Source organism: Pinus tabuliformis, chromosome 5_2, assembly GCF_031772625.1.
Source record: "Pinus tabuliformis cultivar Carrire ecotype Pingquan chromosome 5_2, CPIR1, whole genome shotgun sequence".
In the NCBI taxonomy this organism is placed as follows: Eukaryota; Viridiplantae; Streptophyta; class Pinopsida; order Pinales; family Pinaceae; genus Pinus; species Pinus tabuliformis.
Genome location: NC_142306.1, coordinates 562,293,015 through 562,310,238, shown reverse-complemented (window position 1 = coordinate 562,310,238; position 17,224 = coordinate 562,293,015). Strand labels below are relative to the sequence as shown.

Sequence of the window (17,224 nt, the reverse complement as noted above, 5' to 3'; positions counted from 1 at the left end):
TATCCCTCCTATTATCGCCAAGCAATGGGATAGGCGTGATCATTACCTCATCAGGTAAGTGGCATCCCTCTTATTGTCTATGGTTTCCCGAGTCATCACATTAGCTCCCCGCTGGTAGTGTTTCCCGGGCATGGCATTGGGCTCCCCGCTGGCAGAGTATCCCAGGTCGTAGCATTGGCTCCCCGCTAGCAGAGTTTTCCTGAGTCGTAGCATTAGCTCCCCGCTGGTAGAGATTCACGGGTCGCAACATTGGCTTCCCGCTGGCAATGATTCCAAGTGGTAGCAGCAGCTCCCCGATGGATAGAGGGTGGTAGATTGAGCTTCCCTCTAATGTCAAATTCTTCTTCTTCTAGATTCGAGAATGTTCAACATATGAGCAGAGGAAAACAAGAGATAAGCATGGATAAGCAGAGATGAGCCGAAATGAGCAGTGATGACATTTGATGACGAGATACTTGAGATAGGATATGATATGATGACATGATACTTGCGATGATTACATGATACAATTGGAATTTCTCCCTAGCTAAGCGAGAGTGTTAATTTGGCAGCTTAGTGACAAATTCCAAACATGGGAATAGATTCCTCTTTTCGAGAGGACCAATTTTGACTTTTGAAAAACTTGATTTGGACAAAGGAAAGTGTAATTTTTAATTGAAGCCCACATGTGCACAAAAGGACAGGTCGACCCAAAAGAGAAATTGGACACCCTCAAATGGCTATAAATACAAGTCAAGTGACCCTCATTTGGATATCATCATGATCATTCTTCTTTCTTTGGTTTGGCTCGCACAGGGCTAAGATGGTTCGCAGAGGTTCATACAAGTCTGAAATTGCAGGGTCCGAAGCTCGCACGTGAGAATTAGGTTTTGGTTTCCAGCTAGAGGGATGACACAGGCATTTTTCGATTGCAACCACTGGCACGCAAGCTCATGAGTGCAGTTGGAGGGTTTCAGCCACACGCACGTGTGAAAATTCCTAGATCTAACAATCTTAGGAATCCTACTGCAACCAACTGAATCTACTTCACCTAGATTTTAAATTACAGTACAAGCTTATTTCAGATTTCTTCATGAAACATTGAAGTAAATTAGTGAAGCGGCCTACACCAAATTAAATATGATTCTGAAACATAGAAACTAAGCAAGGAAAATAGAAACACATAGGACACAGTTATTTTTGGACAAATAGTCCCCGGAAAAACCCAATGCGGGAAAACCAGTGCAGCAGCTCTAAGGGTTTTATTATTATGCAGTAGCAAAATTTGAATACATCATTGAATACCTCACAGGGTTATTCAATTACAGAGAGAAATACTGGCAGAAGCTTTGTGAGTTTACCTCACACAATCACTGAGAAAAGTCCCGACTATTCCGACTACTGGTTGAGATGCCCCTGGCAAGTATTGCACTGCCTCTACGTTGTCCTAGCGTCAACCCTTTTAGACACTGCATCACCCAACTAGGAATTCAATCAGAAGCCCAGAGTCACTACTCTCAGCCTCCCGATCTCACACCCCAGCTTCCAGCTGCTGAAACTGACCCTCTGCTCTGATTTTCGACTTTCTCTCTCTGCCTCTGCGTCACTTCTGCGTGGCCCTTCTGGCCTTGCGTCAACCTCTGCATCAAGGCCTCTAGATCACTTACTGCCTCTCTCTGTTGATGTATCTCCGGCTGAGAATCTCTCTCTCCGAAAGTTGTTATCCCTGCCCCTCAACTACAAGAGATCTCCTCAATCGATTTTTCCTCCTGAGAACTTCTCACTTTAGAAAATCGATTTCTCTCTATCTCTCTGTGTGTTTTCCAAATGACCCTCAAGCCCCTTCTTATATCTTCCTGTTGGACAACCAACGGCCTAGATTAAAACATAATCAAAGGCTCAAATCATTTTGGCTTGATCCATGGCTTTTTCTAGAAGTTTCACCCCTGATTAAATTAATACCCATTAATATTTTAATTTTCCTAAGTTTAGACTTAGGAACCCCATTAAAAATATTAATTATTTTAATAAAATCACTTCTAAGTGGAATTTCCCAAAACACTTTTTGGGTTCTTTGGAATACCTGTGCCCAAGCCTCCCTGCAAAATTTGAGGCTTAGAGCACATCCAATGCTACCCCAAATCAACAGCACGTACACTCTTTGCGTGCGGTTGGAAACTAGGGTTTGATTTTCCAGTTGACCGCATCATTCGACAGTTGACCGCAGGCTTCTGAATCATGGTTTTGATTATTAACATTGTTGGGGCTCATGTCTTGGATGTTGTTTAGTTGATTTTGTTGGATAGTTTTGTAATTGAAAATATGGATCATTGTACACTCTCTTTGCTGAAACATTCAATGACAATCCAATAAGAAGAAGAATTTGAAAGAGTTTTCCCCATTGTGGGGTTTTGCCCTGGTCTCTGACCAATCCTGGTGTCTTTATGTGTGAATGTTTTTCTCTTATTGTTCTTTTATGTTCTGCTGCATTGTTAATGATATTGTTCTTTCTACATAATTGCATATGTTGTCGAATAATGTTATAATATTGTGGGTTGAACTTAATGTGTAAATAATGAAAATGCAATTATCTAAAGCAGAGAATAATATAGCCCTAAGAAAAATTAACACCATTGCCATGAGTTTGGACACTATGCCACTAAGTGTCCTAAGCGGAAGAAGGAGTCTAGTAAGGATCAAGTCGTTGCATCAGCGGAGGTAGATGCATATTCTACCTAGTTCAAAAAAAAATTCTCATTGATTGTTTGCATGGCAAGCTCAACAGATAGCAATATATGGTATATTGATTCAAGAGCATCCTTCCACATGATCGGGAACAAGAAGAGTGTCAGCCACCTAAAGGAGAAGGACATGCAATTTCAGATTTAGCTAGGAGATGATGGTCAATATGCAGCTAAAGGAATTGGTACTGTCAGTTTTCAGAGGGAGTCAGGGAATCCTCTTCATCTCAAAGATGTTCTCTATGTTCTAGAATTTAGGCAGAATCTTGTTTTGGTAGCAGCTACCCTTGAGGACAAGGGATATGATATCATTTTCAGCAGAGGTGTACCTCTAACACTTAGCTTCTGGATATAAGGAGCAAATAGGTGTGAAGGTGAAGAATCTCTACAAGTTGCAGGTAGAGACAAATGCAGCCTTGACCAACAAGGCAGGGACAACATAGAATAAAAAAGTGATGGTTGAGTGAGAGCAGGATAGAGCTCTCAAGATGGAGCCTCGGCCAGTATCTCAGTTTGAGTCTAAGCTAGTTGGCAGTTGGGTTGAAAATATGGATCATTGTACACTCTCTTTGCTGAAACATTCAATGACAATCCAATAAGAAGAAGAATTTGAAAGAGTTTTCCCCATTGTGGGGTTTTGCCTTGGTCTCTGACCAATCCTGGTGTCTTTATGTGTGAATGTTTTTCTCTTGTTGTTCTTTTATGTTTTGCTGCATTGTTAATGATATTGTTCTTTCTACATAATTGCATATGTTGTCGAATAATGTTATAATATTGTGGGGTGAACTTAATGTGTAAATAATGAAAATGCAATTATCTAAAGCAGAGAAATTCTCATTGATTGTTTGCATGGCAAGCTCAACAGATAGCAATATATGGTATATTGATTCAAGAGCATCCTTCCACATGATCGGGAACAAGAAGAGTGTCAGCCACTTAAAGGAGAAGGACATGCAATTTCAGATTTAGCTAGGAGATGATGGTCAATATGCAGCTAAAGGAATTGGTACTGTCAGTTTTCAGAGGGAGTCAGGGAATCCTCTTCATCTCAAAGATGTTCTCTATGTTCTAGAATTTAGGCAGAATCTTGTTTTGGTAGCAGCTACCCTTGAGGACAAGGGATATGATACCATTTTCAGCAGAGGTGTACCTCTAACACTTAGCTTCTGGATATAAGGAGCAAATAGGTGTGAAGGTGAAGAATCTCTACAAGTTGCAGGTAGAGACAAATGCGGCCTTGACCAACAAGGTAGGGACAACATAGAATAAAAAAGTGATGGTTGAGTGAGAGCAGGATAGAGCTCTCAAGATGGAGCCTCGGCCAGTATCTCAGTTTGAGTCTAAGCTAGTTGGCAGTTGGGTTGACTAGGGCGAGTGGAGGTAGCTACTCAGTCAGTGACTCCCAAAATAGGGAGAGTTCGAACCAAGTGTGCAGAGGATTTGTTTAAGGGAGATCAGGAGAGAGTTGGGTCTTCCAATATCACCTTCAGTCAGAAGAAGTAGCCACAGAGGTAAACAGATTACATGGAACTTATGACTAAAGTGATGGAGTTGCAGAACATGGTGGGAAAGAACAGGTTTTTAGATCAAGTTTCGTAGAAGACAACAAGGAAGTCTTCTAGTTCAGTGGGAGCAGCTGCAACAGCGAAGAACGTGGTAGTATTGGAGAGATCCAGGTGGACAAGGTTCTTCCAGAAACACCTTCCTCGCTAAGAGGGAGTGTTGAAAATAGTAGCAAGAAAGGTCCTTCTTTGACCTGTGCCTTAGTCAAAGTGACCACAAGCAGTCTTTCCATAGCATGCACAAGTTCCTAAAAGTTAGGACGAGTTCCTAAAAAATGGGACAAGTTCATGAATCGGTTTTACTCATGTGAATAGTTAGAGGCTCAGTTATTTGTCTCCTAGTGCGAGTTAGCTTTGGAAAAGGGCAACTGACCAGTCTCAAATGTTATTTGTAGCTAGGATGAGTAGTTGGACTTGAAGAAATTTCAACCCCCACTCCGGTTATCAGTTTTCCTTATCACTCCATGCATTTAGTTTTAAATCCCAGCATGATAAAAATTCTAAAATCTGGAAATGACAATAATTTTCTGAAAACACAAATTTAGAGATTTCACAACTGCTGAAATTGCAAAAATAAAACACAGCAAAATTATGACAGCCACACACAGAAAATAACACAGTGATTTTTAGTCAATGTGATTTTGGAAAAACCCTCTACAACTCTTGGGGAAAACCAGTTTAAGAGCTCTTCTTTATTTCTGAAAATGCTTTTACAGAGAAACTGAAATACACAGTAAAAATTCCAGCAACCACAAATTACAACTTATCTCGATTTTCGTGCTTGAATTCTGCCTTGAAAATCGTGCCAATCAGCAAACAGCCAAAACAGAAATTTTACAACAATAAAACAGCATTAAATGTTGTACGGCTAGCCTCGAAAAATGTGCCCATAACTTGTTGTATGGACCGTACGGATTTCAGCAGTATGGTTGCCTCGAAATTTGTGCCCAAATATGCCTTGAAATTTGTGCCCTTGTTGTTGTACCTCTTCCTTGATTTTTGTGTTGTCCCTCTTCCAGGATATTTGTGCCTTTCTCATGCTGTACAGTTTTTTGCTTTGGGATGCATGCCAATAAATGTTGCTGCCCAGATTTGCTGAAATGTCTTCTTGCTGCTCTCTTTCACTTCCTCACTACTCATAAATTTTCTCCTTGCTCTCTCTTCTCTTTCTCTCAAATGCTCATGAAAGAATGAATGATCTTTTCCTTTTCTCTTCTCATTTTATTCTCTAAATGACTTTTTGGGTTACCCTAAGATCTAATGGCTGAGATTCATTTAGATCTAGGGATGAGAATAAATATGCATTTAATTCTCACTTTCTATTTTTTAACTCACCCACTTAAATAAAGACCCACTTAGCCTTTTATTTCCATAGTCACTTTTTCACTTTCTAATTCTTCATTAACTTTAATAAAGTCACCTTTAAATTAGAATGTAACTTTACCACTTATAAAGTCACTTTTAAATTAGAATGTAACTTTACCACTTATAAAGTCACTTTTAAATTAGAATGTAACTTTACCACTTATAAAGTCACTTTAGGAGAAAAGTACAAATAAATTTGGACACTTTTCCCTAGGCCAAAGATCAAAGCCTTAGGGAACCACTTGTCCTCTGGTACCCAAATTTTAACACTCCCTCTTATCGAGGAAAGTGTTCCTCACCACTCCCATCTTGTCTCTAAAGTAGACATGCTTGCCCCATGCTAAGGCTTTGGTGAAAATGTCCACTACCTGCTCATTTGTGGAAATGTACTCAAGCTTGACAACTCCCTTTTGGACATAGTCTCTAATGAAGTGATACTTGGTCTCAATATGCTTTGACCTGTCATGAAAAACTGGATTTTTCGTGAGTTTTATGCAACTCTGATTATCACAGTAAATTACTTAAGGTCTCAATGCCTGACAAATAGACCAAACAACATCTTGCAAAGCCATATGGCCTCACAACTAACCAAACTAGCAGCCATATACTCTGCCTCAGCTAAACTCAATGCAACTAACTGTTGTTTCCGGCCGATCCACAACACAACTGCCGAACCTAACCCAAATCAACACCCGGAAGTACTCTTCCTATCTGAAGCACAACCTACCCAATCTGAATCTGTGTACCCTACCAGTCTCACTCCATCACCCTGTCTATAATCCAGACCAAAATCCACAGTCCCCTACAAGTAACGAAGAATGTGTTTTGCAGCCACCCAGTGCACTCTCCTGGGCTCACACATGAACTAACTCATAGTGTTAACTGCAAAACATATATCTGGTCGAGTGTTGACCAAATACATCAAACAACCAATCAATTGTTTGTATAGAGTAGGATCCACCAACTCGGAATCAGAAGCGTGAAGCTTCTTCCAGTTAGTGATCATAGGTGTAGACATGGGTTTGCAGTCTTCCATGTGAAATCTGTTAAGAATATCCACAATGTATTTCCCTTGTCCCAAGAAAAAATGCCCCTCCTCCTGCCACACCTCTAATCCCAGAAAATAATGCATCAAGCCAATATCCTTCATCTCAAACTCTGAAGCAATATCTCTCTTGCAGCCCTCAATGAGTCTCTCTGCACCAGTGATGATCAAGTCATCAACATACAACACCAAAATGAGAGGCTCCTCACCCACCACAATGAAGTATAGGTTCAGATCAGCCTCACTCTTTGTGAAACCCAACTGCTGCAAGTATGTATCAATCCTAGAGTACCAAGCTCTAGGAGCTTGCTTCATGCCATAGAGTACCTTTTTCAATCTGCATACATGGGACTCCTTCCCATGCACCTCAAAGCCCTGCGATTGCTCAATATAAACCTCCTCCTGAATGAAGCCATTGAGAAATGCGGTCTTCACATCCATCTGGTGGATCTTCCAACCCATCTCTGTTGCAATCGATATAATGGAGTGAATAGATGTATATCGAGCTACAGGAGCGAAAGTCTCCTCATAGTCAACTCCCTCTACCTGTGAAAACCCTCTCGCCACAAATCGAGCCTTGAACTTCTCGATGCTACCATCTGTAGCATGCTTTATCTTGTAGAGCCATCTGGAAGTAACAACTGATTTACCTTCAGGCCTCAACACTAGCTCCCAAACATCGTTCTTCATAATAGAATAATACTCCTCCATCATGGCCTCTCTCCAAACCTACTCGCTAGCTGCCTCCTCATAACTAGAAGGCTCGGAGTCAACAATACTTGTTACCAATGCCATGTAACTACAAACCCGCTCAAGTGGTTTAATCTCGCTAACCTGTCTCTTTGGCCCAGCAACTGATGTGACCTCGCGCAAGGTATCTTGAAGCCACCTAGGCTTCCTCTTCTCTAAGCATACTTCTCCCACAAGAGTGAAAGAATCCTCATCATCATCAGAAGCTTGAACTCCTAAAGACCTGTCAACTGACCTCATGCCTGAATCTATGCCTGTAGATGTTGAAGTACTGTGCGAACTGTCCATTAGTGGACTACCCTGTGAACTGCTCTGCGGACTGCCCTGCATGCTGCCCAAGGAACCACAGACCTGACTCTGAGAGCCACTGCTCACTGATGGGCCTGACATTGTAATCGATGTACCTCCTGATCCCTGACCACTGGATCCCTGTGACTGACACAACTGCTCCTGAGGATCTGGTGACTATGGATACTCTAACTCCCGTGACCTCCTGAAAGCTCTCTCCTCCTCGAACTTCACATCCCCCCTGACAACCACTTTCCTCTGCGCAAGAATATAAATCCGATAAGCTTTCAAGGTCTCACTATAACCCACAAAGATGCCCTTGTCTGCACTGGGCTCTAGCTTGGTCATGTTCTCCTTGGGGACATAGGAATATGTAAGGCACCCAAAGATACGAAAGTGCCCAACATCAGGCTTCTTCCCAGAAAAAACCTCCTCCGGAGTCACATTCCCCAAGGCACGATGTGGACTCTTGTTCTGCAAGTACACAACAGTGTTGCAGGCCTTTGCCCACAAAAATAAAGGTAACCCCTGATCATGAAGCATGGCTTTGGCAGCCCCTACAATGGATCTATTCTTCCTCTCTGCAACCCCATTCTACTGGGGGTAATAAGGAACTGTGAACTCACTCCTAATGCCTGCCTCAGCACAAAAATCAACAAACTCACCAAGGGTATACTCCCCTCCATTGTCCGACCTGAGAACCTTGATCTTCCTACCTGTTTGGGTCTCCACAAGAGCTTTGAACTCTTGAAACCGCTTGAAAACCTCACTCTTGGTCTTCAAGAAATAAATCCAGGTCTTCCTAGAGTGGTCATCAATGAATAAAACATAGTACTCATAGCCACTCAAGGATACATGAGACATCTGACCACTCACATCAGTGTGAATCAAGTCAAGGATCCCGGTCGCTCTGCTGTCACGGCTGGAAAAAGGGAATCTGGCAAACTTCCCCATAGCACATCCTCTACATACATCAAGGTGATCATAACTGAAATCTGGCACACTAGTGGTGATCTCCCACAATGTACTCAAGGCCCCATGATACATGTGCCCCATCCTGCAGTGCCAAATCTCACACAACTCTGAACTGCTAGATCTGTTGTCGGTCCTGTCTCGGGTGTTGCTACTCAATACCATCAGGGGCTGGAATGAGAACTTGTACACCTTGGCATGCCGCACACCAATCTCTCTAGCTGAAGAAGCTGGAGTTCCCCTAGGATATATAAGCACATGCCCTCTCTTGAACAACACATCATACCCTCTATCCTCAAGTGTTGAGACGGATATCAAGTTCTTCTTCATTCCAGGCACATATAAAACATCTGACACTTTCAAGGGAGGTTTGGGTCCCCTATCAAATGTCAATGTCCCCACACCAACTGCTCTAATAATGCTGTCATCACCAAGTACTACCTCCATATCAGTATCACCCTTTTAAAGCTCTGAGAAGTACTCTCTGACTCCTGTCATGTGGCGAGAAGCATCACTGTCAACATACCAAATGCTAGAAGATGCTCTGTTAGTAGCAGGATATGCACACTCCCTTTGAACCTGTATGGCAAGTGATCTTGCATTAGTGGCCACACAAGCTATGAACCCAAACTCCCGATCAAATCTCTCTAAGAAGCTCTCTATCTCTGCAGAAGCTGCCATGGGTTTGTCTTTCCCTTTCTTGTTCTTCTTCTCCGGACACACAACAGCATAGTGTCCCAACTTTTGACAATTCTAACATTTGACTTTGAAATAGTCCTTCTCCTTGTTCTGTTGCTTGCCTTTACCTTTGTTTTTGCCTCCACTATTGGAAGCTTGTTTCTTTGCTCTGCCCTTCTTGCCTCTTACTAACAATGCCACATTGTCATCCTCTTCCACCTATTTGGCTGCCCCAAGATGGTTCTTTATGATCTCATTCTGAATGCAATCATCCCACAACCTCCCCCAATCGGGAAGGTTTTCCCGAGCAACAATGCCATCCACAAAATTCTCCCAAGTCTTGGGAAGACCATCCAAAGCAATTCTCACCAACTTAGTGGGTGCAATGATCTCACCTACGGTTGCCAACTCATCTCTCACTGAAGTGATCTTTGTGAAGTATGTTGTAGCACTGTCAGTCTTGGCCATTTTAATGGCCTTCAGTTTCTCCTTTAGGACCATTTTTTTGTTTTCATTTGAGCTCTGGTAAAGACTGGTCAAGGTTGTCCACATCTCATGTGCATAAGTCTTTCCTCTCACATGAGGAATGACATGGTCTTTGATTCCTTCCAGAATCAATCTTTTTGCCTTAACATTCTTTTTGTTAAACTCTACCAATTGTACAAGGTCAACAGGTACTGCTACTAGGTTCTGTGTGGTATTTACCATAATGCCCCAGACTTCTATTTCTTCAAAGATGCTCTAGATTATCTCCTTCCATGCACTGTAATTGTTCTACCCATCCAACCTGTCTTCAACTCTCAAACCCAAAGACATGTTTCACTATCCTACCAAACTGAAATTTTCAAATCTGTGTTAAAGGTTTATGTTTTCTGTGTAAAAATCAACTTGCTGTAATTTTCGCTTTGTTGTCCCACACTGCACTTTACAGCCAACCAAGCTCTGATACCATGAAGAAATTTCAACCCCCACTCCGGTTATCGATTTTCCTTATCACTCCATGCATTTAGTTTTAAATCTCAGCATGATAAAAATTCTAAAATCTGGAAATGACAATAATTTTCTGAAAACACAAATTTAGAGATTTCACAACTGCTGAAATTGCAGAAATAAAACACAGCAAAATTATGACAGCCACATACAAAAAATAACACAGTGATTTTTTGTCAATGTGACCCTGGAAAAACCCCCTACATCTCTTAGGGAAAACCAGTTTGAGAGTTCTTCTTTATTTCTGAAAATGTTTTTACAAGAGAAACTGAAATACACAGTAAAAATTCCAACAACCACAGATTACAACTTATCTCGATTTTCGTGATTGAACTCTGCCTAAAAAATCATGCCAATCAGTGAACAGCCAAAACAGAAATTTTCCAACAATAAAACAGCATTAAATGTTGTACGACTAGCCTCGAAAAACGTGCCCATAACTTGTTGTACAGACCGTACAAATTTCAGCAGTACGACTGCCTCAAAATTTGTGCCCAAATTTTCCTTGAAATTCATGTCCTCGCTGTTGTCCCTCTTCCTTGATTTATGTGCTATCCCTCTTCCGCAATATTTGTGCCTTTCTCATGCTGTACGGTTTTGCCTTGGGGTGCGTGCCAATAAATGTTGCTGCCCAAATTTGTTAAAATGTCTTCTTGCTGCTTTCCTTCATTTCCTCACTGCTCATAAATTTTCTCCTTGCTCTCTCTTCTCTTTCTCTCAAATGCTCATGAAAGAATAAATGATTTTTTCCTCTTCTCTTCTCCTTTTATTCTCTAAATGACCTTTTGGGCTACCCTAAGCTCTAATGGCTGAGATTCATTTAGATCTAGGGATGAGAATAAATGTGCATTTAATTTTCACTTTTTATTTTTTAACTCACCCACTTAAATAAAGACCCACTTAGCCTTTTATTTCCATAATCACTTTTTCACTTTCTAATTCTTCATTGACTTTAATAAAGTCACCTTTAAATTAAAATGTAACTTTACCACTTATAAAGTCACTTTTATATTAAATTGACTTTACCACTTATAAAGTCATTTTAGGAGAAAAATACAAATAAATTTGGACATTTTTCCCTAGGCCAAAGATCAAAGTCTTAGGGGACCACTTGTCCTCTAGTACCCAAATTTTAACAGAACTCGGTTAACTAGGCAATCACATGTTGGAGTTCCAAAAATAAACTTGCCAATTTTAGATGCGTTGAAAAGCTTATAAGGAGGACGAAGGCACAGAATTGATCATTGTTTTGTGAGCATGAGTTGGTGAGAGAATGCAATAGAGAGCACGAGTTTGTGTGCAGAAGCTTGTGTGTGGAAAGAGCATACTAAGGAGAAACATGTGCACAGTTGATAGAGGAGAATTTCCATGGGGTTTGTGAAAGGAAATAGGGATTCAAGATCAGGGTTCTTGCAAGATGTTTCAGCTTAGGACAAGCAGGGAGAACAGGACTGTTTTTCTATTGAAGCACAGTTGTATTGTAAGAGATCTATTGCTCAAAATTCTATCAATAAAATTCTCAAAGAAGCAGAGGGTTTTCCCAGTTGGGTTCCCTAGAAAATATTGTGTTTTGTCTTTGTGTCACTGTGTTTATTTATGTTCTTATTCCGCTGCAAACAAGTAGAGAAATTATGTGTCTTAATGAAAAGTAACTAGTTTTCAGATTGTTCATTAGAGTAGTTGCAGAATTTCATGGATTTTCTACACAGCATCCGGAAGATTCCACAAATTTTCCAACATAATCAGCCACTCAAATTTTCACTGTGCCTTGGGGGGTCCACACTGAATTTGTGAGTTTTGGTGGCAATTTAGTGTGCTAATGCTAGCATAATCTCAAGTTCTATGCCACCGTGGATCCAGACAATGTTCAAATTTTCATTTTAAGTTGGGTGAACTGGGGGCTCAAGCATAAATCCCTGCTTCTTAGGCACTCGTGTCCTTATCGTCACTCCCAAGTTCTGCATCGGTTGAGTACAAGTTTTACATTGTCGTGGTTCACTGACTCACAATTTCTCTTATAGCAATCCTGCAGACGCGAGCCACCATCCCAATAACTCAAAGGAGAAAGTGAACGGTCAAAGCTCGTTAGTGTCCCTGCATACCTTGAAGAAAATGCAGGCCCTGCCCATCCGGGCATCCAGAATTCACAAGCAAAGCAGCTTAATGCCACGTAGGTCCAGATTTCAAATAATCTGTATCTCCAACTCAAACAGAAACATTCTAAGTGTGATTATTTGCCATGTGTTTGTCATACTCTTCCTAAATATGAGATCTTTTAATGTTTCAACCCCCAAAGATCTTAGCAAAATCCAATACTTGCCAAAGATTTAAGGTGAAATAATTAAGAAAACATATTTGAGAAAGCCCTTGTTTCAATTGTTCAGAATATTTTCCGCCATAATAACATGCCATGAGTTGTATTAATGTAAAGTAGAGATCAACTAAAGTTTTCACAGTAAAGATAACCGTAACAGACTAAACTCCTCCGAAGATTGAACCCAGATCGCTATAGAGAATGCCGAATAATGTGCGATTTAGTACATTATAGATTTAAAAGTTTCGAACCGGGATCTCTAGTATAAAGTTTTAAAAATAATCATCGTTCAGTGAAAAAATATACACACCGAAAGCTTTTGGGCATGGGCATACCTTTGGTGGCAGCAAGGGCTTGAAGGGACTGTACAAATACCAGGCCAATCCACAGCATTCGCATCAGAGGGGAAAATCTACGAGTCATTTTCACCGCAATTTTCATCCCAGCGACTGTAAAAGTCCAGCAATAGTTCTCCCGTCTACTCACTTCAAGGTTCCTTATGTAAAATAGGCCGGAATCGGCCTCTCATATGCCACGTAATTTATACCAATGAGTGCGTGCCATGTGGACAAAAGACCTGTTGGGAATTTTCTGTATTGGGGTTTCCGTGCAAAACATAAACGATTGTCAACGGCTATAGTTATTTGGGTTTATTTTGGACAGCATGCCAATCTTCCCAATATACATACCATGCAGGACTCATGGTTCACTTTCTTACCAGAACCAGAAAAAGAAGAAGAGAAAAATATTTTAAGGTCCAATATATAATCAACAACATGCATATCATAGCAACTAAATATTTCTAAATCTAATGGTGTGTATCAACAAAATGCATTTTATAGCAAATAAATACTTTTAAATCTAATGGTGTGTAGACTTTGAGTGCATATTATTTGGGAGTTGTCTATAATGCGACTTTTTGAGATTCCGGTGACGGAATCCGGCGGAAGAAATTGAGATGAAATCATGATTTGTTGCAGTTAAAATGGTTTTTTAACTGCATATTCGGATTCAGCACCGTGAAAAACCCCTGGGACAGTTTCATTGTGCAGAAATTAGCTATCAAACTTGGATTCCAATAAATTACTGCCGGATTTTCACCGGAAAAAATCGCCGGAAAGGCTTTCAAAAAGTCGCGTTAAAGACTACTCCTATTATTTGTGGTAAGATATTTTTAGTTGAGACTTCGTGTCTTAAAAAACATTTTTCTTTATTACAAATGTTGGCAACCTCGTTAATGTTGGATATTTTCTCTCAATAAAAAAATAAAGAATTTAATGATGTCTATGAGACCAAAACGGACCTAGATATCTAATTAACAAAAGACTTTGCTTAATTCATTATGGATCACAAAAACCTGAATACAGAAATTACTACCCTATTTGGAAGGGCCACTGTTATTAGAGTTCATCACTTTGAACGGTCTCATGTAAGGGTTTCCAAGTTGAAGACAGATTTGGCAAGCCTTTACCATGGTCTGCCTCTTCATCTGGTCCTGATGATGAATCACTCTTGTTGGTGTGAAACGTGGCGGCCAAAAATTTCTCTTATGTGATTTCTACCAAAAGACTTTGCTTAATTCATTATGGATCACAAAAGCCTGAATACATAAATTACTACGCTATACGAAAGGGCCACTGTTATTAGGGTTCATCACTTTGAACGATCTCGCATAAGGGTTTCCAAGTTGAAGACAGATCTAGCTTGCATTTGCCATGGTCTGCCTCTTCATCTGGTCCTGATGATGAACTACACTTGTTGGTTTGAAATGCATCAGCCAAAAATTTATCTTATGTGATTTTTCTACCAAAAGAATTTGCTTAATTCATTATAGATCATGGAAGCCTAAATACATAAATTACTACCCTATATGGAAGGGCCACTGCTATTAGAGTTCATCACTTTGAATGGTCTTGCGTAAGAGTTTCCAAGTTAAAGACGGATATGGCTTGCCTTTGCCATGGTTTGCCTCTTCATATGGTCCTGATAATGAACCACACTTGTTGGTTCGAAACGCGTCGGCCAAAAATTTCTCTTATGTGATTTCTACTGAAAGACTTTGCTTAATTCATTATGGATCACAGAAGCCTTAATACATAAATTACTACCCTATACGAAAGGGCCACTGCTATTAGAGTTCATCACTTTGAACGGTCTTGCGCAGGGGTTTCCAAGTTGAAGACAGATTCGGCTTTCCTTTGCCATAGTCTGCCTCTTCATCTGGCCCTGATGATGAACCACACTTGTTGGTTTGAAACGCGTCGGCCAAAAATTTCTCTTATCATTATGGATCATAGAAGCCTGAATATAGAAATTACTACCCTATACAAAAGGGCCACTTCTATTAGAGTTCATCACTTTGAACGGTCTTGCGTAAGGGTTTCTAAGTTGAAGACAGATCTGGCATGGCTTTTCCATCGTCTGCCTCTTCATTTGGTCTTGATGATGAACCACACTTGTCGGTTCGAAAAGCGTCGGCCAAAAATTTCTCTTGTGTGATTTCTATCAAAAGACTTTGTTTAATTCGTTATGGATCATAGAAGCCTGAATACAGAAATTACTACCCTATACGAAAGGGCGACTGCTATTATGGTTCATCACTTTGAACAGTCTCGTGTAATGGTTTCCAAGTTGAAGACAAATCTGGCTTGCATTTGCCATGATCTGCCTCTTCATCTGGTCCTAATGATGAACCACACTTGTTGGTTCGAAACGTGTTGGCCAAAAATTTCTCTTATGTGATTTCTGCCGAAAGACTTTGCTTAATTCATTATGGATCACGGAAGCTTAATACATAAATTACTACCCTATACGAAAGGGCCACTAATATTAGAGTTCATCACTTTGAACGGTCTCATGTAAGGGTTTCCAAGTTGAAGGCCGATATGGCTTGCCTTTGCCATGGTCTGCCTCTTCATCTGGTCCTGATGATGAACCACACTTGTTGGTTCGAAACGAGTTGGCCAAAAATTTCTCTTATGTAATTTCTATAGAAAGACTTTGCTTAATTCATTATGGATCATAGAAGCCTGAATATAGAAATTACTACCCTATACGAAAGGGCCACTGCTATTAGAGTTCATCACTTTGAATGGTCTGGCATAAGGGTTTCCAAGTTGAAGACAGATCTAGCTTGCCTTTTCCATGGTCTACCTCTTCATCTGGTCCTGATGATGAACCACACTTGTCGGTTTGAAACGCGTCGGCCAAAAATTTCTCTTATGTGATTTCTACTGAAAGAATTTTCTTAATTGATTATGGATCACAGAAGTCTAAATACAGAAATTACTACCCTATACGGAAGGGCCACTACTATTAGAGTTCATCACTTTAAACGGTCTCGCGTAAGGGTGTCCAAGTTGAAGACAGATCTGGCTTGCCTTTGCCATGGTCTGCCTCTTCATCAGGTCCTAATGATGAACTGCACTTGTTGGTTCGAAACGCGTAGGCCAAAAATTTCTCTTATGTGATTTCTACCGAAGGGCTTTGCTTAATTCATTATGGATCACAGAAGCCTGAATACAAAAATTACTAGCCTATACGAAAAGGCCACTGCTATTAGAGTTCATCACTTTAAACGGTCTCGCGTAAGGGTTTCCAAGTTGAAGACAGATATGGCTTGCCTTTGCCATGGTCTGCCTCTTCATCTGGTCCTGATGATGAACCACACTTGTTGGTTCAAAACACATTGGCCAAAAATTTCTCTTATGTGATTTCTATCGAAAGACTTTGCTTAATTCATTATGGATCACAGAAGCTTGAATACATAAATTACTACCCTATACGAAAGGGCCACTTCTATTCATCACTTTGAACGGTCTCGCATAAGGGTTTCCAAGTTGAAGACAAATCTAGCTTGCCTTTGCCATGGTCTGCCTCTTCATTTAGCCTTGATGATGAACCACACTTGTTCGTCCGAAACGCGTCGGTCAAAATTTTCTCTTATGTAATTTCTAACGAAAGGCTTTGCTTAATTCATTATGGATCATAGAAGCCTGAATACAAAAATTACTACCCTATACAGAAGGGCCACTGCTATTAGAGTTCATCACTTTGAATGGTCTCGCATAAGTGTTTCCAAGTTGAAGACAGATCTAACTTGCCTTTGCCATGGTTTGCCTCTTCATCTGGTCCTAATGATGAACCACACTTGTTGGTTCGAAATGCGTCGGCCAAAAATTTATCTTATGTGATTTCTGTCGAAAGACTTTTCTTAATTCATTATGGATCACAAAAGTTTGAATACAGAAATAACTACCCTATACGAAAGGGCCACTACTATTAGAGTTCATCACTTTGAACAGTCTTGCGTAAGGGTTTCCAAGTTGAAAACAGATCTGGCTTGCCTTTGCCATGCTCTTCCTCTTCATCTGGTCCTAATGATGAACCACACTTGTTGGTTCGAAACGCATCGGCCAAAAATTTCTCTTATGTGATTTCTACCGAAAAGCTTTGCTTAATTCATTATGGATCATAGAATTCTGAATACAAAAATTACTAGCCTATACGGAAGGGCCACTGTTATTAGAGTTCATCACTT

At 40.5% G+C, this 17,224-nt stretch overlaps 1 protein-coding gene across 1 annotated transcript in view; it reads right to left on the bottom strand.

The window, feature by feature from the left end:
- LOC149160207 (dnaJ protein P58IPK homolog B-like) overlaps positions 1 to 13,334 on the bottom strand; it is a 340,558-nt gene extending 327,224 nt beyond the window's left edge. Inside the window, exon 1 of the mRNA XM_089436667.1 lies at positions 13,020 to 13,334. Within this exon, the coding sequence (XP_089292793.1) occupies positions 13,020 to 13,125 (106 nt within the window). The 5' untranslated portion in view covers positions 13,126 to 13,334. The remainder of the gene's footprint in view (positions 1 to 13,019) is intronic.
- Between the last annotated feature and the right edge of the window lie 3,890 nt (positions 13,335 to 17,224).